The sequence below is a fragment of the Chlamydotis macqueenii genome, chromosome 5 (genome assembly GCF_036417535.1).
Source record: "Chlamydotis macqueenii isolate bChlMac1 chromosome 5, bChlMac1.mat, whole genome shotgun sequence".
In the NCBI taxonomy this organism is placed as follows: Eukaryota; Metazoa; Chordata; class Aves; order Otidiformes; family Otididae; genus Chlamydotis; species Chlamydotis macqueenii.
This window is the reverse complement of record NC_141560.1, coordinates 52,718,618-52,740,904: the sequence shown is the minus strand read 5'-3', so window position 1 is coordinate 52,740,904 and position 22,287 is coordinate 52,718,618. Positions and strand designations below refer to the sequence as shown.

The 22,287-nt window shown below is 39.5% G+C and overlaps 1 protein-coding gene across 4 annotated transcripts in view; it reads right to left on the bottom strand.

The window, feature by feature from the left end:
- Positions 1-21,895, bottom strand: part of CHID1 (chitinase domain containing 1) — a 131,578-nt gene extending 109,683 nt beyond the window's left edge. For 2 of the 4 annotated variants that reach the window (XM_086749020.1, XM_086749023.1), the window contains exons 1-8: positions 21,790-21,895; positions 18,120-18,286; positions 16,556-16,705; positions 15,574-15,706; positions 14,386-14,430; positions 11,932-12,038; positions 10,298-10,359; positions 70-162 (exon numbers count right to left, since the gene is read on the bottom strand). In XM_086749020.1, the coding sequence (XP_086605146.1) occupies positions 70-162; positions 10,298-10,359; positions 11,932-12,038; positions 14,386-14,430; positions 15,574-15,706; positions 16,556-16,705; positions 18,120-18,230 (701 nt within the window). In that variant the 5' untranslated portion in view covers positions 18,231-18,286; positions 21,790-21,895. Of the gene's footprint in view, positions 1-69; positions 163-10,297; positions 10,360-11,931; positions 12,039-14,385; positions 14,431-15,573; positions 15,707-16,555; positions 16,706-18,119; positions 18,287-19,233; positions 19,270-21,438; positions 21,586-21,789 lie in introns of those variants that run through there. The other 2 variants (XM_086749021.1, XM_086749022.1) reach the window with 2 other exon arrangements.
- Between the last annotated feature and the right edge of the window lie 392 nt (positions 21,896-22,287).

Sequence of the window (22,287 nt, the reverse complement as noted above, 5' to 3'; positions counted from 1 at the left end):
GAATTTATTGTGTATCAGACAAGGAAGAATTTCTTATCTGGAATCTACCACCTAAACAGGAATACTTACCCTGCTGTAACTGCAGGAGGGATGACCAGTATGAGTTTAAGTTGTGCTTCGTGCAGAGCTTCAGAAAGGTGAATGAGCAAGTGAATCAACTCCCTGAAATATAAACATATTCTTAGAGGGAAAGGCCATAGACCTGGTGCTATACATTGGCAAGAACAAGTTAACAAGTAACAGCAGACATAACTGAAAAGATGCAGCTGGCAAGAGCGCCAAACACAGTTTGTAGTCAACGACCATAGAAGAAAAACAAAATTAGGAAGGCTGATAGAGGTTTACCCTCTTCCTGGACTAAGAAACATTGCACTGCTGGCATTAGTCTTAGTTTTATTGGAACTGGTGATCACCTTGAGGCTAAAATGTTTCCTAGTTTTATTTTAATCTAACTATGCAGTACAGCACGTAAAATCGGCATATCTTATCAGAGCAGTCACCTCTTGAGGTCACATTCAGTAAAAACAATTACACCAACAAAAGAACCAAACACTGTTCTGAAAAAAGCAGCTGTTGAGTAGATGCAAGTTGTTACTGTATGACTACATCTGAGGTCTGAGAATTTGTAAAGATGCTTTCACAGCAAGACACACAATCTTCAGTTTCTGAGGCCTGTATTTAGAAACATTTCTGCTGCTGTTTTTCTCTGTATAAATAATCCTTTTGTTTCTCAATACATTACTGTATAGCTACAAAATAAGTGTTTGAGAATATTATATCTGGAAGTATCGGCTTCCATATGCATAATTTAAAGACTTTCACAAAAGTTGATTTTCATATCCATATTCTAAACATTTCAATAGGAAAATAAACTCAAAAATTCTCATGTAAACCGTATTTAGTCTTCATGATTGGAAGGGTGATGTTAATAGAAAATCCTTCAGAGATAGACTGCAGAAACAAAAAGTTTAATGGTTATTGTTATCTTAAGAGGAGTCCAATATTACCTTCAATTTGCACTATAAATACGGCCCTTCTGTGTGCCTTCCTTAAGTTATTTGATTTTTTCAGAACAAAGTCAACTTTCATATTTACCCACTGGCAGGGTAGGTCCACAAAGGCAGTCAGATTATATTAGCAATAGATCTGCTCAGAACTGTGCTTAAGCCTGAACCAAGTAGAAAACAACTTCACAGCCCATTTCAGTAGGTAAAAAGTGCTAAAGCAGGAAAGGCAGGATATACATAAGTGATTACCCAAGTTCTTTGCTCCACTTAAACTGGATTAGACCTGAACTCTCAGAAGCAACTTTTGGTACTGACATGCCTTTCAAGGCAGTATCATCCTGAGATATTCTTCTGAAATAATTTGTCTTTCAATATGATTATCGATCATAGTAATAATGCTCGACTTGCACACCGTGGACACTATCCAAAGGTAAACAAGTATTTTCATTTCCCCGTAATGGTTTGATGCCTGATGAAAACTTCCTGAGGATGCTACAAAAGCCATTACTCTCAAAATCCTGGCAAACAAACAAAGCGAGTTTTATCACTTTCCCAGTACCATCAGTATTTTGTGCTTCCAATTTGAGAACTGTCTGTGCTGAACAGCTCTTGACAATGAACTGTCACACTGCCACCAATATTTCTCTTCCTGGGAAAGACATGAGATTACAGGAATCAGCTTTTGGTCTGTCTGCAGCATGTACTTCTACCATCCTTGCTCTGGGAAAGTAACAGCTTTCCCTCCCATTTCCTTATCATATGCATTCCATATTAAGAGTATCGCTATTCAGCCAAATCAATTATAGCAAAGAAAAATCCTTTTCCGTAGGAATGCATTAAAAATTACAATACTAAACAAAACACATTTATTGACTCCAATATATGCATCATGGCTCCCACACGACATAATTTTATCAAAACCTATAATGACTATTAGAACTAGCTAGGCCTTGTTTCCCACTGATTTGTGTCTCATGGCTAAGTGACCTTTTTAACTAATTATGCCCAAACTGCAGTATGAGTGCACCCTTTATCAGATGTCATAAATGCTATGTATAAGATGAATTTGACCAAAGAATCAATTCCTCCTCACTGAGATTATTCTACACTGTTCATCAGCAGGGATCTCTCTTCTCTGCCTGGCTGCCTTTGTAAGCTGTAGGAACTTTGAGACCTCTACACCATGCAAAACATTTGCTGACTTTAAATTTAACTATTTAGAAGGTGAGGCAAAAGAAAGAAGGACAGAATAGGACAAAAGAACCTAACACAGGTGCAGAGCAAGATAATGACTTTTTCTTTTTTATTTAGAAACAAATTAACACCCTCACTCCCACTCTGCATCTTCACACATCTGCCTCAGCTCCTAAAATTTTGCTATCCAGAAAGCAATGTTTTGAAGCTGAAGAAGATAAGAAGTTGGAATTATTTCAAATCAGGTGCAGAGGAAAAATATATTCAAGAGAATAATAAATTCAAGGTTTCCCCCTTCCTCGCAATGTCAGACACTGGTGGTTAGCCAGCAGAGGTATAGATGTATCCACAAAAGTAGTCCTATTTTAAAACTAGGAAGGCATAAGCGTGGAACCACAACCTACAACTGTGTGAAGGACAGAGATTTGTGCCCTGATAAAGGGACAGAAGGGCAGTTTGGATTGCTGGTTTTATTTTGTAGCTCGTAGACAGAACTCTAACTAAAAACAGACTCTATCAAAACAGCCACTTTCTCTCCTTTTGCCACCACATCCAAGTAGTATAGCTCTGGCCAAAAAAAAAAAAAAAATAACTACCTTCAACTTGGAGAAGGTCAGGAAGAAAAGGGGTAGCTGGACAACTGCAGATTCAGATTAACATCTACTCACTAAACTGTCAAGACAGGTCTCTGGGCCCCGAAAACTTTCTAGCAAATCAGACAGGATTAATGGTTAAAGACTTACTTAATTTAGGCTCACTTCCATTTGTCAGTCAAGACACGTTATGTAAATCAAATGTGCACTCTTTCCCTCTCCCCAAAACAGCAACAGCAGAACGCTCATTTATTGTTTGCTATAAATTAAAACTTTACGGTGTCCCAACAGTGCTTTCCACAATCTTTTCCCATATTACCACTGGTAATTTTGAAAGAAAAGATACTGACATTTTAAACATTATAATGAAGTGCAGGAAAGTAGAAATAGAATCAGTCTTCCTGAAAAGGCTTCATTAAATATTTACCAGAGACTTCACCATTGTCAAATTTAACTTCAGAGTAGCTACTAAAACACTGGCAGCTTTCAGAGTCTATCTTGAGCTAATTAAGGTCTATTTCATTCCTACTGTTTCAGGCCTCTATTATCATTACCATTTGGTAGGTCAATTTTCCAAGTGTTAGGATTTCAAAGTATCTTGTCCCTTATATAGTATGCAGACCTTCAAATTTTCATCACCCAAAGTTTGAGGGAAGCTTTTTTTTTTTTCAGAACTCCCTTTTCCAGCATTGCTGGTCTATTGTGTTTGGGATACCTTGTAGTACAGCTTACTTCAGTGCTCAAGATGGGCTGCAGGTGTATTTGAAAAGCCTTGCAGAAGACACTTAAGGCTGTTATATCCTGCCCTTCAGTTACATGACCCTTCAGAACTCTGCAACTTTCCAAGTTCTGTCACTTTTTTGCACAAGTTGATAGTCAGTACTCCCTAAAATTTATGCCTTGTCAAGAAAACTGGACAGAATAAAGCTGTCTATTTAAAGAAGAAATTGCCCTTTTGTGCCATTTCATTGCGTAATTAATACCAAGAAACTGGAGTGAATGATGGCAAATCTTTGATTAATAGATTAATTTTTCAGGGACTAACGTGAAGGACAGAACTGCCAGAAGAGCTTTTTGCTCCTATACTCCTACCAACATTAATAAGATGTCTGAAGGTCATCTTCTACATGACACCAAGCGCCTGCAGCATGTGGTGACAAAGAATCACATTTTTCAGACTGATTCTGTGTGATGGCAGTGCCATCTGTCAGCTGATGCCAGACTGATCAGAATAATGTGTGCACTTTTATGTACGCTATGAGATTCCAATGGGTACATTCATGTCTTTTTCACAGCATGACCCAGGTTTCTGGAGAAAACAAACACCCAATAAACACACAAGTGAGATCAGCAAGAGAGATATTGCCCTGTCTAGCTATTAACTAAATAAGCAGGAGAACCTTTGCTTGCTCAGTTATCTCAGCATTTCTGTCATGTATGTTTCTAAACTTAAATGCCATGGGATTAATAACTTGCAATATTTTATTGCAAAATCAGTCAATAAAGTTTTAGATAAAAGAGAGTTATTTAATTAAGAAGCAGGCTTAAAACTGCAAGAAGCAGCAAAGCACATTAGAATTGAGGTGTCATCTGCACAGGATATCTTGGCTGATTTAGATTTTTGTTAGGAGACTAATTTCCTATGCGTTAGAATAAAAGATGGGAAGCTGAATACTTTTTCACTGTGCAATGATTATCAGCATGAGAGGAAGTAGCATCAGCTAGATGCAGTCTTTCATCTCACATTACATTTGATCTAATAGTGATTTGTATATCAATAACTCTATTCCCAGAAATCACAGGAAAGAAGTAGGTACCAGTACTGTAGTGGGTACTTTGAAGTACCTGCATTAGACATCTACAGGAGTCTGAACGGGTCAGTATAAACCCCCTGAAACTTAGGTCCAAACACAGATATCAAGACAATTCAGGTTCCTCAAAAGAACAAGTAGTATTTCAATATCTAATTATAAGAACCTAATGTCATTTTATACATCCAAAGGTATACAAAGCATGCGTACAGGATTGCTGTGTAAGACTCAAGGCATCAAGGACCCACATGAACAGCCAGAGATAAGGCTGCTTAGGATATCTAACATGAAACCAGGTACATAATTCTCTTATATAAAATTCATACTGTTGGTAAAACCAACACTTAAATTAATATGCAAAAAAAAAAAAAAGGCAACACAAAGGATTGACATAATTTAAGACTTTAGTCTGCTGAGCATTACAGAGCAATTCTAACCCCAAACCAGAATTCTTAGAAAATTTTTTAGTCTTGAAAACAAACCAGATTAAGTTAGTTCTGCTTAAGAATATGTAAAACAGTAGATGCATGGTGAGCATGAAAGCACAGAGTTTCATGTCTTAGTGGGTGCCAGCAACAACTTTTCAGCAACATTTCACCTCATCTGAATGCCAGCTAAGATAAAAAGAACGTTCAGTTTCCTGTTTAGATAACTCCTCAGGCCTTGCAGGAAAAATTTTCATTCATTTCTAATGTTGAAGTGAGTACCCAAAAAATAAAGATTTGCTACAAACATGCAAAGGGCTGACAGGGGAGTGTCTAAACTTGCCTCACTGTAAAAATGTTCAGCAATCACAGGTTCTTAAAAGAGGCTGGTCATAGGATTTATGGGTTACAGAAGCTTTGCACAGAGCTAACATTGTTACTCTGTTAAGTAACTGAAGATACTTACAATATTTAATTGTCACAAGGTCTTTAGGCAATTCAATGTTTCAAGCCTCAACATCAATACAACAGGGAAAGCAGGTGTTCTGAAGATGTAACCATGCCTCTTTAAACCAAACAAAATTCATGTTCAGCTGTTGAAAAAAGGTATCTCATGGGGACATTTGCTCAGCTGAGGTCTACCGAGAAGAAAGCTTCAGCTGCAATTAATCCAGTTTTCTAATATATCAAGTAGTACTTAAATCATAACCCAATTTATTAGTGAGTGTTGTAGTTTAGCCCCACTCAGGACCAAACTATACAGCCTCTCACTTACTCTCTCCACCCTCCAAGAGAACGGAGGAAAGATAATATAACAAAAAGCTCAACATTTGAGATAAGGACAGGGAAAGGTCATTCAAATCACTCTTATGGGCAAAACAGACTTGACTTGGGGATACCTATTTAAATTTATTAATAATAAAACCAAAGCAGGATAATGAGAGAGAAAAAAATTCCCTGCACCCGTCCACTCTTGCTGGGCTTAACCTCATTCCAAATTACCTCCATCTCCTTCCCTCCCCTGAGTGTTACAGGGAAACCAGGGAACAGGGGTTGAGGTCAGTTCATCACACATTGTTTTCTGCTCCTCCATCCTCCTCGGGGGAAGAACTCCTCACATTCCTCCCCTGCTCCAGCGTGGGGTTCCTCCCACGGGCTACAGTCCTTCACCAACTGCTCCAGCGCAGGTCCTTTTCCACGGGATATGGTCCCTCCAGAACGGCTGCCCCAGCTGGCCCTCCACGGGCCAAACCCTCCTTCAGGCATCTGCCTGCCCTGATGTGGGGTCTTCCACTGGCAGCAGGTGGATCTGTGATCTGGAGCAACTTTACTGCTCCCCCTCCTTCTTCACTGACCTTGGTATCTCCAGCCATTCTTCTCTCAATAAATTCCGCACAATCAGGCTCAGGCAGATGCCTCATGTTTTTTTCCACATCTTCTCTCTTCTCTGGGCTGGGCTGAGTCAGGCCCAGACAGCCACCTGGTGGGAGGCCAGAGGGTGAGGGCCCTAAGGCCCACAGGGCTCATGCCTCCCCTTCTGCCTCTTTTTTTTTTATTTTTCCCTTCTTAAATATGTTATGACAGAGGCATTATCACTGCCACCAATTAGCTCAGCCCTGACCAACAGCAGGTGGGCCCTAGACCTGGTCAGGTCCATCGGACAAAGAGGACACTTCCAGCAGCTTCTTGCAGAAGCTGCCACTGCATGTCCTCCCCCGCCACCCCCACCCACCCAGCCCCAACCACCCCAAAACCAGCACAGTGAGTTAGGACACTCATTTACAGGTTTTCAGATTCTTTTGCAGACTCACCTGCCTCAAGAAATATCGACGCACTCTGCTAAATATTACTGCACGTTGTCCTTAGAGAGTGAACGTTGATTTCATAGCTGAAACACCATATCAAGCACAGATGTTCCATAAGCAAATCCCACTCTCTAGTCATTTTAAGTCTGATAAAGAAACCTGTGCTATATTAAGTGTTTCTGCACCACTTAGGTAGTACACTGAGTGGGATCACGGGTCTTTTCCACAAGACTATTAAAAAAAACCAACAGGTTTCCCCTCAACACAGATACATGAAAGGATGCACTAGAATAATTGAGTGCCTTTTTTTAATTTATTAATTTAATAGCTAGGGATCCACTTACTTTTCTAATCCACCATTGTGGTTTTGAAAAATGAAAACCACAATGATTCTAAGTGAAGTATTTTTTACTTAGATCCACACCACCACTCTGTCATTTCATAAGGCAAGCTGGCAGCTGCAGCATACCTCCAGACATTTTTATGCACCCGTGTTAAGTCTCAATAACCTGTTGCTAACTGTTTATGTGAGACTACTCCTTGTATTTCAGACAAAAAAAAAAAAATCTGATTTTTTATTTTCTTTTTAAACTAAAATATGTTCTCACTAAATAATAGGAATAAATTGTATTAACTAGACAGGTCTCCTTGTATAGTCAAACAGTTCTGAAAGTAATTTGAAGGTAGACTATCTGTTCCTAGGAGTATCATTATGATCTTTTGTTCCTTGACCTGGAAGCATGTTAAGCTACTTTCAGGTGTTTGACCTTGAAGGATCTGAATCAGGAAGGCCTACACTATGTACCTAACAGTTAATACAGATGCATTATACGGAGCATACACAACTGCTGTTCTACGAACACTTCACATCTCCAAAGGCTCAGGGGTCATCTCTGTGTTGACACCTATCTGTCAACTGACCTCCACCCATCCAAGGTTAAGAAGATGTTTTACTGCTGATGTTTGTCACCGTCGAAAGACACAATCTGACAAGGAACATCAGGTATGACTCATGTTACAATACTGCCACTCTGTGGGCTACAGAGCTCATGCCAATTATTTTCTGGCAGCGACAAGTGAAGCGAAAGACTGTCCATGCTTACCCATTTATCAGGAGTAACTCTGCTTTGCTATTCAAAAGGAAATTAACAGATCTCACCATAACAGCACTGAATGTGCAATAAAAATACAGGCTTGCCAAGGTGCTAAGTCCACTTAATTCTGCCCCTTAAGATCTGTTCAAAGCACCTGTTCACTCCAAAAAAACATTGATAAGGAAAACTCCTAGGCCCCCAAGCCATCCAGTTTTACAGCAAGTGATAGACAAACTGACTTAATCTCAAAACGAAGACACTGGCCCTGTAACTTATAAGCATCATGAGACAAAATTTTAATGTAATGATGTGTTTCTACTTTCACAAAACAACTCTAATTCCACACAATTCAGCTTGCTGTCTAGATTAGCCTTATTCAGAATGCTTGTCTCTGAGGAGGCAAGCTCAAAACAAGGTATTTTGCAACTTAAACACCATAAATATTTCTAGGGGAGTGGCAATAAAGGAAGGAAAAAAAACATAGATGAGTTTACAATGAAGCACTTAAATCAAAACTGGTCTTAAAGAGGAGGAAAACCTGCAGTTCACAACTTTTGTCTCTATTCATGTTTTTCGGCCAAACATCATCTTTCACATTTTTAGTTAGGATAATCCTAGTCTTGTTCACAGGTGGCCACGTATGATCAAACATTACTGACTTGGAGCAAAGGAGGCAGTTATGATTCTGTTCTATAAAAATAACCCTTTCCTTCTCTGAAGTTATGGAAAATACTTCCTGCTCCTGTCTATCAATAACAGACAGTGAATATGTAAGTGGTGCTTCTATATTTCACCTAAATAACACTCAGGTACTGAAGGCCAGAGCAACTACACAGCAGTACCTCTTCTAGTTCAAACAGTTCTTATGACATAAGCTGAGACAAGCAATGCTGTCTTGAACCAGCATTACTCTTGGGCAAAGCATAACATATTTACCATGCCGCAAGTGTAACCCTGAAGCTAATTAAAAAGTATGCTTTGTTCATGTGAGTCATTTGCAATACAGCACTTCCATGCTAGTGTTCTTAAATTGGTCTTCAATGAGTCTTAAAATTACATTAATACAGTCTGTCTTACATTCATGTAAGTTAACTGATAGGAAAAGCATCAATTTTACTGAAATACAGTAAGCACAATAGATAAACTGACCACTACACCCAGCTTCCGGATAGCAGTTACTAATTGCTTAAATCACCTTGCTGGCTGTCTTAAGACATTGCAAAAGGTTCAGAGTTCTAACAACAGCCTGGCAAATTACCTAATTATGAGCAAGACCATCTAGCTTAAGGATTATTTGTCCCAGTGCAAACAGTGGAGCCCCTGACAAGGCTACAATGATTCTGCAGTTTCAGTTCTTTGTTCCTAAATGTTGGTTTTACTGGCAAAAGGTAGGACTCGGTTAATGGCACACTCAGTTCCAGAAATAACTATTATATGCCACCAGTCAATAATATTGCCCTAAACAGAATAACCTGAAGTAACCATTTTTGAAAGGTTAAAGTCTTTCATAATGAAGTCTGCATTCTGTGCCACTTTCTTTTACACTATTTCCCCCAAAACATTTTAGGCAATAGAGAGCTGGTAGGAATACTGTGCTTTAGAGAATGAATGCCTGAATTTCCTGAATCATTCATTACACCACATGTTCTGTCTTTTCCTCCTGAAGCAGCAGTTTGGAGTTTGCCTTACCTTGACTCTGTCCAAGATTTTAAGACAGTCAAGGGGCTTTTGCTCAAAGAAAACAGATTAGAACATGTCAGGAAACTATTTAATATGGATAAGGTCTTTAGTTTTAGCAGCTACAATAAATTCAGACTCACTGAAACTTCATAGCAGAGCTACTCCAAAGTTTAAGATACACTGTGCTTGCCAGAACAGGAAGCCAGTTTCTCCCTATATTTGCTTCAAGTTGAGGATTTTGGTTTTAGTTTCAGTATGTCTACAAGATCTTTATGTAAAGGTTTGGAAGGTCTCCTAATCAACTGAAATTGGGTGGTCTTGAAAGCATCCCATAATTCCAAGCTTCACCTAGTAACCCAAATCAATGTTATAATAAAGGCGAGCGCCAACATCTGAGTAAGGATGCAATTGAGGTACCCTCTTCATCCTTGTACAACGGTAACATCTTGCAGACTCAAGTATGAAAGGCTAATGTGGTCTAAGGTGAAGATTATTACGTAATCTTTGAGCTCACACAGAGTAGAATCGACTTTCCTACTTCATTCTGAGATAAGTGGAACAATCTTCAGTTGTCCTAGAACAAAGTGCATTTATTTATAATAGGAAATTCAAATCAACACGGATAAATTTAAAAGATGCTGTAAAAGAGTTGATTTTTAGGAATTGCACCCTATAGACTTATACTCACATTTGCTTTTGATTTCCCAGCTGACTCCAAACTTCAACTACAAAACCATCAAAATGTTCATTCTAAATAAAGCAAATCAACAACAATATACAGTTAATCACCACGCTTATTCATTAGGCCTGTATCAGAGATGATAGTACAGTATCAAAGCACACAATTACTGTAGTTTTTCTTGTACTATTACAGACTCAACATGCTTTGTATTCTTGTACCAGCTCTGTCTTTAATACAGCATTTCATTAAGAAGTCAAGAAAAAGCACAGACTATTTAACAAAAATCCAAAGGCTGAAAATCTCTATTAATTATTTATGACTTCTAGTCTTACAGGATAAACCAGTATCAGACTGGGAAAGTTCAGCCATTGATGAAAGATCATAGAATCATAGAATAGTTAGAGTTGGAAGGGACCTTCAACGGTCATCTAGTCCAACCCCCCTGCAAGAAGCAGGGACATCCCTGACTAGATCAGGTTGCTCAGATGGTTGTTAGGCAGATAATTTGACAGACATATACATGTATATTGGAAAAAAAAAAAACCTCATGAGCTCTTGAGGCTAAAGATGTAAATGCTAACTTTGCATAGGCATGATTCCAAACATCTCCCACAATCTGACTTGTGATAATTTATGTTTAGCATGATCAAGGATAGTGGTGTACTTGAGAACCCTTTCCTTAAGAGGCCAGCTGTTACTGAGGACCTAAAATTGATGTATCATTTAAAAATGTTAAGAAACTATCCAGTTTACATCTACATCCATCTTCCCCTAGAGCACATCAAGATTTCTTCACATCCTGTAGCAAGTGACAAAGCTTATGCTGTCATGAATCAATTACTAAAGTTGAATGTCTTTTGGGTGCAACTTGTCTAGTCCTACACACGCATAGCTCTAGAGCCATTGGCTTCTGGTTGCCCAGAAAACCTTAGCAAACAAGCAAAAAATAACCATTCCTTAAAGGAAATCCTCTTCTCCCCCCAGCTTCTTGACATTTCAAGGAAACTAGTTTATCAGACCTGAGCAAAACCTTACAGTAACACATATCCCGTGACTTATTCTTGGTATTAAAAGTGGCTTATTAGCTCTAGCACACCGAGTCTGAATGTACCCCTGTAACACAGAAAATAGCACTCGTTACACTTGTGACTCATTTTCTGCCTATCAGAAAATGCCACTAACCAGTTTAGCCCATGCTTAATAGATTTATTTTTTTAATAGAAATTAAAAAGAAAGCAGTCAGCTCACTAGGCAACCTTCACGAGAAGTTTATCAGGTATCTACTACTGCCTCAGAAACATTCAGCCTGTTAGCTGTTTGGAACAGGTTTTATCAACCACGATTTATAGCAGGAAGAAGTCACCAGTGCAGCTGCCAACAATAACTTAACAAGGTTACGTTGATCAGACTATCAGACAGATAGTCTCACTTTAGACTTGCAGTTAACCGCACTTCAGTGTTGCTATACTTCGTATTTACAGGAATTGGATACATACTAGTATACACTCTTAAGAATCCTGTCTCGTGAATTCTACTTTGTAGAATATAAAACTACTAGAAATGAGAAAACACCCATTACACAAAAGGAATCAAATATTATCTCATGTTATTTTACAAGCATTAGCAAAAAGTCGTTTTACCTTGGCTAGCAGAACCATGTTCTTGGAAAGCTCCTCTATCTCATCCTCACTGCCAAAAACACTCTCGAAGTCGTGATAAGTCCAGCCATCAAACAAAATTCGAGGCACTGTCAAGCAATGTCATCAATCAGTACAGGAAATTAAGAATTTATTATCTACACTGGAATATTTCTGCAGAAACAGAATACAGCAGATGCAAGCAGAGATTCCACTGAACAACATATCCCATGACTGAGATCACTGCTTTTTTACTCTGAACAACTTCAGCAGCACAGATAAATTGACACTGTAGAACATTCTTCATTTTATGTTTAGTTAAAGGTCAGCACTGATGCAAGTTTTAGAAAAGAAACCTTCCCTTGATTGAACTGTCTTAATTAACTATCACTTAGGGCCCCAAGTAGAGTCTTAAAAGAACATCAACATGAAACAGCAATCTTTCTGTAAGTTGTGCATCTCTTCTACCACAAGAACAAGGTAGAAAAGTTCACCTCAAATTCTTTTGTACACAGATCTATATTACTTCACTCTTCTACTCATTTCAGGGCCCCATAACAAATTTTTATTTTGGAAAACACGGGCACTTCAGGTCACATAATTTTTTTTCTAACAATATACTTAAAACATTAAAAACATAGTCAGACAAGAATCAGGAAAACTGCTGTTGGAACACTTGAAAACCATGCACACGGGAAAAGCCAAGAACTCATACAGAACTATGTCTAAGCCCTTTCTAACTATCAAGGATGTGAAAGAGTATTTTAGAAGAGTCTAGAGAGATTTCAAAGGCTTTATCACCTAGTAGCTGAAGTAATTTAAAATATCTGACTGAGCATTCCATTTTTCTAATGCATTTCAAGTTTCACACTCCTTTCTGAATCAAGAAGAGTTTCACAGTTTGTGTTGTGTTTGTGTAGCAGGGGGTGGGGTGGGGAGGGTGGTTACAGCGGTGGCTTCTGTGAGAAGCTGCTGTAAGGTTCCCCTTTGTCCAGTAGACTCAGCCAGGTCTAGGGCAGACCCACAGCTGGCTGGGGCTGAGCTAATCAGCAACAGCGATAACACCTCTGTGATAATGTATTTTAAAAGGGGAGAATAAAACAGAAGTGTGGGCAGAGAGTGGGAGGCGTGGGTCTTGCAGCATATAAGAGGTGTCTGCCTAGTCCAGTTGTGAGGAATTGCTTGTAGAGGAGCAGCTGCAAATGCCAAGGTCAGTGAAAGAAGGGGAGGAGTAAAGTTGCTCCTGGCAAGATTCCTCTGCAGCCAGTGGTGAAGACCATGGTGAAGCAGGCTGTCTCCCTGCAGCCCATGGAAGTCCACAGAGGAGCAGAGACTCACCTGCAGCCCATGGAGGACCCCACACAGGAGCAGGCAGATGCCTGAAGGAGGCTGTGGCCCCTGGAGGGCCCACTCTGGGGCACCCTGTTCCTGTGGAAAAGGACCTGCACTGGAGCAGGTCGCAAAGGACTGCAGCCCATGGGAGGGACCCCATGCTGGAGCAGGGGAAGAACATGAGGAATTCTTTCCCCAAGGAGAAAGGAGTGACAGAAACAATGTGTGATGAAGTGATTGCAACCCCCATTCCCTATTCCCCCTGTGCCACTTGAGGGGAGGAGTTGGAGATAGTCCAGAATGAAGTTAAGCCCAGGAAGAGGGGAGGAGTGGGTGTAGGTGTTCTTAAGGTCTAGTTTTGTCTCTTATTATCCTACTTTGGTTTTATTGTTAATAAATTGAATTTGTTTTCCCCAAGTCAAGTCTGTTTTGCCCACAACGATAACTTGAATGATCTCTCCCAGTCCTTATCTTGAACCCTGAGCCTTTTGCTACACTATCTCTCCCCAATTCCCTCAGAGGGTGGGGAGGGTGAGTGAGTGACTGCATAGGGCTTAGTCCTTAGTGAGGCTAAACTATGACACAGTTCCACAGAACTCTTGCTACAGACAAATGTAAGAAGTCTAGCACAGTACTATCTCTACAGCAATGTTTGCCATTATCCCTAAAGACACACACTGTGGCACATTCCTTGAGTTCCCACCTTCAAGGGAGGAAAAGCCAAAGGAATATTTTTCTGTTATCATGCAGGGAAGTCTGACTGACTCAGATTTGGATTTTTTTTTTTTAATTTTAACTAAGCAGAACCCCTGAGCAACAAGTTCGAAGGCTGCTCCCCCAGGTAAGCATGTACTGCTATATACAAAGTACCCCTCCAGAGAGGGCCCTGTGACCCGGGGTTTATCCAGAGACAAGAAGTTAAGGCAAATATTAGGGCACCAACAAGACCAACACTTCAGTTACTTAACTAGCTGTAGTTAACAGCTTTTATTTTTCTTCTCAGACTTCTACCTTCATTCTAAGGTAACCTCCCTTTCACCCACATACACCTAGAACAAAGCCTTCTTTTGCTCTACTAGCAGTTAAAGAAGATAAGAAACAAATAAACATAAAACAAAGGCTCACCTATTTTAATGTTTTTGGAGGTTTTTCTGACATCTTTCATCCAGCCTATCAAACAGTATCAAGTAAGAAAACAAAGATATAAATATAACTATAAATATAACTATAACTATAAATATAACTATAAATATAACTATAAATACAACTATAAATACAACTATAAATACAACTATAAATACAACTATAAATATAACTATAAATATAACTATAAATATAAATTATGTTGACAATGACAATATATTTTCAAGTACTCTTCAAATAATGTAGTACAGTTTCATTATATCTGTCTTCCTGCCACAGAGTACTAGTTCATAACCAACACAGACGAAACATCTTCTGATGCACAGAATTTGAAACTATTCACCTCCACCACAGCAAAAATAGCATTTACTACAGTCTTACAATAGTCCCTACCCAACCCCTCCCTGCTGCTTACAGTTCTGCCACATCATGGAAACAATCTTACTGCCTACTCAGAAGACAGTACTTTCAAATGTCTCATCCACTCCTTTTAGCAGTCATTGTACTAGAATGAATTTGCTAGTAGGCACCAATAAGGATTATAGCTGTTTTAAATGAGATTCCACAGACAAATGTTTCAATCAAGTTCAAAACCATGAACTACTTAGTTATTATTTAAAAGCATACTAGCTGAAATCTGAACTTGCTGCCAGTTTCTTGACAGTGAAGGAAAAAATTATCTTCAGATTAAATGTATCTTCCATTCCCAAAACAAATTCACCCAAAGATTTTTGCAGAGGGAGAAAAAATCACAACAGGTAAACAACTGCACAGTGTAAACACCAAAGACTATTTCTGCCTGTATAGATTCTTTGTCTCTTCCTTTTTTTAAGGGAGGCTTTGTAGATAGCCTTCTGGAAGAGCCAATCTTTCTACTTATTCTTTGGACAGACAAATTATGGACACATGTGGAAGCAAATGGGGACAAAGAAGTTAACAGAGGAAAACTTCCCCCAAAATGTAATGGGTGAAAGTACTTCACCATAGAATCATAGAATCATAGAATGGTTAGGGTTGGAAGGGACCTTCAAAGGTCATCTAGTCCAACCCCCCTGCAAGGAGCAGGGATGAGGCAGAGCCAGAAAAACCCACATGCATATATTGCCAAAGCTACTCAGTATGCAATGAGACCAACTTGCAATGCATATTAAAATAAAAATATAACACCACCTTTATCAACATCATGGAGCCCAGTGAACTGGAACCTTTCCTTCCCTCTCCTTTTCACTTGTAACCAGACTGGTGAGATTAGTGTAAATTTGTTTCCAAATATTTTAGCAATGTCATAGCCATGGCTGTTCCACTTGCAAAAGAAAGGAGATAAAAAAGTGAGAGACTCAGAAGCAAGATATCCAGTTGACTTTACATTTGACCAACACAAATTCTTTAAAACAAAGGTAATCACTTGCTAGATTCCCCTTTGTTAGTTTGAGGAAACCTTCCTGGACATATTTTTATTTAAATAAGAAAATACTTAAACTCTGATAGCTGCATGAAGGGCACTCACTATTCAAATTGTGCAAATTCATCTGAACTACAGGAATCTGCATGTAGATTCCAACATAGTTTTGAATTTACAGACTCTGCATTTATGTTCAAGAGAACTTGAGAAAGGTGAAAAATTATAGGGCACCTATTTCTCTTTTGAGCAGTGTAAGACTGAAACAAGTGGAAAGCATCCTCTAAACAAAACAAAGAAACATTTATTATCCAGGAAAGGATGCTTTGAATAATAGTAAGACTGGATAGCAAGTTGTTTGACAGCAACATAAATTTTTTACTGTTTATTTATAAGGTTCATGTTTGTAGCTGCATAGTATGAAGACACTTAATAGCCTTTTTGGTCTGACTTTACTGCAACTTCACATGGCTCATCAAGGACAAGAGAATACTATCACCTCTGTTTTACCAGTGAGAAAAAAAATCCAATATGACCTAGACATCCTTCAAAAGATAGATGGGAGAACAAGAGTTTGAGACTACCCAAATCCCAAGCCAGCTCTCAAATAATCCTCTGGCTATTTGACTGTATTCAACCAGAAGTTTTCATTATTATAAAAATGCTTTTAAAGCAGGGATATAAGATAGCAGATTAGCACAGTCTGCTTCATATTTATTCAAAGCACCACTTTTATTCATTTTATTAACTTACAGGAGTAATATATCCCAGAACATCTCCTGAGAAATGTCTTTCCTTTATCTTCTTGGAGCAGTAACTTCCATGTTCCAGTATAATATCCTTTGCCTTTGGATCCACAACTACCAGACCCCGGTCTTGCACATTTTTATCAGAATGCAGCATCTGGGGGGAAAAGACAGGTTTTAGAAATAGTTATATGAAGCATCTACTTTCAAAATGCAATATACTTCAAAAAGAAAAATAAAAGGAAAAAAAAAATCACATTATTAAACTCTGAGCATTCCTTTTAAGTGATACAGAGCAGTTTGATTTAAAACTGAAACAGGAAAGTGATCAGAAATGACTTATCATCAGTAAACTTACTTTGTTTGGAAGGCAAAAAAAATACATAAACAAAAAAAAAAAATCAAGAAGTTAATCTTAAGAACATCATTCACCTCAGCCCTGTTCTGCTCTGCTCTCTAGTCATTACTTTCTGGCATATTACTCCAAAAATAATAGAAAGGAGTTAGGAGTTCTTAACCAGGAATTTGAAGACAACTTTTAAACAAGATAAATTTCAGACAGAGTATGCTACGTTGCGTTTACTGAAGGCCAAGGTTCTCAATACCTTTCTTTAAGGAAGATTCACTTCAACTAAACCAGTACAAACTAAACCACAGAAACAGAATGAGAAGGTCTAATAAAGTGTGTAGGGTGACTATGCAGAAATCATCTATTGATTCAGCATAACGACTTTAGGAATAAGGCCTGTCTTAACACTTTGTATTATCCTCACTACCTGCAGACTAGATTTTCTTCCTGGTAGATGCTGAATAAGCAAGACAAACAATGAGTGCTGTATCTGCATAATGAAGGATTACCTATACTCATAATTTAAGGAGAGGATTTTGAACATGTCTTTTTTTTACCTAACATGCTTAGCAACACTAAGTACATATACTTGATACATGCACTGGTAAATATACTTCCTCTCCATACACACTTTCCCTTGCGCTGTTGTGCCTTCCTGCAGTTTTGAAAGAAACCAGGCAGGAAAGAAGAAGATGCTCAGCAAGTTAAGATAGACTTCAGCATGTTGGTTTCACTTGCTCAGGTTGCTACGGGACTCTGAACCATTTCTGCCTGCAAAGAAGCTGCTGGTTAGAAGGCTCCTCAGATTTTTCTGTCAGGATACAGTCTTCCCATTGGCAAGGCTAAGAACACCTTCCCTTCCACCAGTAAATGACCTAGCACTCTTGACCCAAACTATTGCTCCCTGCCCCATCTTTCCAAAGGAATGGAACTATGTCTCCTTTAGCAATCCAGGAGGGGACAAAAGCTTCCTGCTTCTACAGCTTGCATGGGGGATAAAACTCTAGAAACCTACATCATATTTGTTCAAGGAGCGAACCATTTGTGACACTCATAAAAGCTGAAGGAAAGGACAGTTTCAGGTAGTCTTATTTGTGAGCACAAGCTTAAATGGAAATGCATAGTTGCTGTTAACACAGTTTTGACAGAATGAGAGTCTCTTTACCAAAGTTAGTTCACCGCACATGTTAGATAAGATAAGCATTTCAGTTATTTCTCTTACCTTTTCTTCCAGCTTTTTTGCAGCACCTTTCTTTGTGTCTGTTTTTGATAAGGTACCTTCAGCTAGCCAGCAAACCACAGTAAGAGAAAGAGAAGTACAGAGAAACCTCATGGTGGTTTTCCCTATGTCAAGATTCTTCTGCAATGAAAACTTAAGGGTTCAAATCTCTGTGAACAGAAGAATATAACAGTTAATTCAATTTTCTTGTCTATGAAAACTCAAGCAATTGTCTTACCTTCTTCCCTCTAGAATCAGAATTATTAAGGCAGTACTCTGGCAGCAAAATAGTAGAGTATTTTAAGACATCCATAAGCTCAAACATGGGTTTTGTCCCTTATTTCAGTAGGTGTATCACAGAGAAAGTGGGTTGGACACATTTAAAGAATCTGCAAATAAGTACAACAGTTTACAGCTGAAACCGAGATAAATGTCTGCTGCCTAGAACAATTATAGTACCACCTAACCTTTTCTATAGCAAATAAGAGATATAATTTGTTTCTGCTCCTGCCTAACCCAGTCAGCAAGTCACAAAATAATTAAGAGACAGAAAGAATTACAGCTACATGCTTATAACAATGTGCCTTTACTCTAACAGGTGAGAACTTTGCTTTCCATTCCCTGCCAAGTTAGTGATAGAGACAGAATTGAAAAAAAAAAAAAAAAAAAGGGGTCCTTTTGGTCTAGAAGAATGACTTTGACAGTTTACCCCAGCTCCAGATAAAACAATTGAGAATTAATAGAGAATAGTTCTGTTCAGTGCTATTTATCTATCACACCTTAGTTCTGTCAGAGGAAAGACTTTACAAAAAAAAATTCCACATACAGAGCTTGTTTTTCAACCTCTACCCATTTATAAGTTGCACTGGTTTTTCAGACTAGATCCCAGAAGCAGACAAGAAGAAAACAGAGAAAAAATATTTAGCATTAGGAGAACCAAAGTGAAAGGAAATAAAATATCAAAAAGAAGAAAAGCAACTTGTTACTAATCCTGGGAGTCCTAATTATCAAACTGGGACTAGCTTTCATCTATAATAAACTAGTGGCTCTAGATATGTATCGGGATGCTTCTCATAATCATGAGATCCTAATGGAGAAGAAAAAAAAAAAAGGTTACGTTTTCCACAATTTTCTGAAGTTTTGTCAAACTTAAAACATTCTCGTGCTTCCTGTATTACCCTGAAGTAATATTTGAGTATTTTGCTTCTGTATAAAACATGAGGTGAGGGATCCCACAAAAGCAGTCTAAACACTCTAAAGGAGTACTGTGGCAGTAACATGGTGGCAGAAGGAACCTTAAAGGTTAAATGGAAGCGTACTGAATGAAACGGCAGCTATTTGAGGCCAACAGCGGTAAAGCAAAGAATGAGATCAACAACCCAATAAACAAGCATATTTGGATACGGCTGGCTGTGAGGTTTTTAAAAGCAGAAATATTTATTGCAGGAGTTAGAGATTCTGCAGGAAAACAGACAGGGATTAGGGAATAAAGCAAAAGGATGATGGCAGCAGAAGTGCTGGAAAAAAAACAATGCCACTAGCACCAAAGAACACAGAGCATCAAAAATCTCATGTTGAAAATTAATTGAAAGCTTTAGTTAAGTCTTATAAAGACTGAAAAATAAAAGCAGAAAGCCTTCTAACACTTCTTGGATCTAGAGGGCAGGACAAAAGCTAAATTGTTATAACATTTGAAATTCACTGTTATTAATAGTTAAGGTGTTATGCTTCTACTTTGACTTCAAGGTCACTGGTAACTCCCTTGTTTTCCTCATCCTGAAAAATTACACAAAGCAGGTTGCTCTTGATAGCACCTATTCTGTTTCACCTAGCTTGGCAGGATCTATAAACCACTGCAGAGAGTAACAACTGAGAGCCTGAATAGTCAATACAAGTCTTAACTATTCGGACAGGATATCAATTCTTCCAGAAGCTAGTATATATTGATTTGAAGGTGTTTGATTTCACTTTCAGAAACAATTAGCAACAGCATCTACTTCCCTGAAAAGAAGTTAATGTTTAACAACTGAAGCACAGAAGTTTAAAAAAACCATCACTGAACTCTAATTAGACATCAAAATGTGCTCATTTCCTTGACATGATCATATCCATCTGCCAATTATTGTTAAGTCAACTTTCACTACTAGATCTATAGGAAGCACTGAGCCTGTGGCAAAATAGTTTCTGCCAGTGACAGTCCAATATCAGCACTTGGTTGGAACCTTATTTTAATAATTTGTTCTTTAACAACATCAGTTTAGGGAAAATGAAGTAGACAGCATCAGTCCACTACATGAAGATGAATTAGTCAAACTTCAAATGCTGTTTATGGAAACTATAAGTATGAATTTTGCAAGCTTTGCAAAACCAGATATCCATCAAGTTTTTCTTCTGCAAACCTTCCTTCATAATTTTTTAATTCTCCTCAAACTAACTAAACTGAGTAGACCTGTATGAGCTTAGCATTCTTGTTTATTTCCTGTATTACTGCAAAATGTAAGCAAAATTGAAGGCTGACTCTGATTGTATCCTTGTTCAACTGATACTATGGACAATTTAAGGTTTAAAACATCTTTTGACAAACTGATCTGAAACCCAGGTTTCTCTTGAAGACAGGTCACAAATTTTTAATTTGAGTCCCAACAGGAAGTACTTTTATACTTTTAGTTAGCAGTTTTAAATGCTTTTTTTTTTTTTTTAAGAGAGAAAAAGCTGGCATAGATTTAGGCTGTCCAAAAGAAGCAACCACAGAAACATAGAATGGTTTGGGTTGGAAGGGACCTTTAAAGGTCATCTTGTCCAACCCCCCTGCAAGGAGCAGGGACATCTCCAACCACATCAGGTTGCTCAGAGCCCTGTCCAACCTGGCCTTGAATGTTTTCAAGGATGGGGCATCCACCACCTCTCTGGGCAACCTGTTCCAGTGTTCCACCACTTTCCTTGTAAACATTTTTTTCCTTATGTCCAGTCTCAATCTACCTCCTTCTATTTTAAAAGCATTATCCCTCATCCTGTCACAACAGGTCCTACTGAAGAGTTTCTTCCCGTCTTTCTTATAAGCCCTCTTTAGGTACTGGAAGACCACTGTAAGGTCTCTCTGGATATAATCTTAGAGGCTGGCACAGTAACTATTTGGAAATCAGAGTTAACATCTATACTTTAGTTCTAAAGAAGAAACCTGATTCTAACTACTGCTGCTGCAGGAGTCAGCATCACTTAGTGAAGGAAGCCCAGGAAGCATGTTGTTGTTGTGTTTTTAAATTAAATCAATAAAGCTCCTAGATTCAGGAGTGAAGAGAGTGAAAATAAACCCATTTCTAACCTGTGTAAACGTTACTCCCTTTCCTCCTGTAAGGTGCTCTGCTTTGACAGTAAGAACTGCCTCCCAGTCTCCTCTGACTCTCTAGATCCCAAAGCTTTCCACGCAGGCTCAGAGACCCCCAGCAGCCTGCAGGCGGGCAGGCTCCCTCAGAGCAAGACCCCGCCGCGGCCTGCCCCGACCTAACACCCTCTGGGACCACCCCCGCCGCCCCCAACCGTCGTGTCGCACCCCCGCCGCGCCCTGGGCCGCGGGGCAGGCCGAGGCCTACCACAGCGCCGCAGCACGGCCGCACAGCCTTGCCGCCCGCCCCTTCCCCTCCCTCCCCACAGACAGCCCTCCGCCACCGCCTACCGCCGCTTCGGAAGGAGAGGCGGGCGGCACCACCCCACCGGCTGACAGAGCAGCGACGGGGCGGCGGGAGAAGGGGGGAGTGGTGGCGGGTGGCGGTTAGCGGCCGGGCTGCGCCAACGCGGCGGTGCGGCAGTGGCTGTTGCTTGGTGGCGGCTTCCCGGGGCGGGGCTAGAGGCGGGGAGCAGCTGCCTGCTCTGGCCCGGCCCCGGGTGGAGAGAGGTCGGCGGGGCTGTCCCCGAGTGCGGACTGCGTTGGTGCTCATCGGTACCCGGAGATAGCAACTGCTAGTCACAGTCTGACCGTAAATTCCCTTCGAGGGTCTCTTGGTTTATTCCAAGCTGTAGCAAATAGCGTGGGTAAGTAGGAAGTTGGGGCTAAAATACAGGCGCTGGCCTCCAGACAGTCAGCGATGCTGCTGACCCCGGGCGTGTGGAAAGCAGGAGTCAAATCTCAGATGTGCGTTAACAGGCTTTAAAATAAAAGTTTATGTTTTAAATT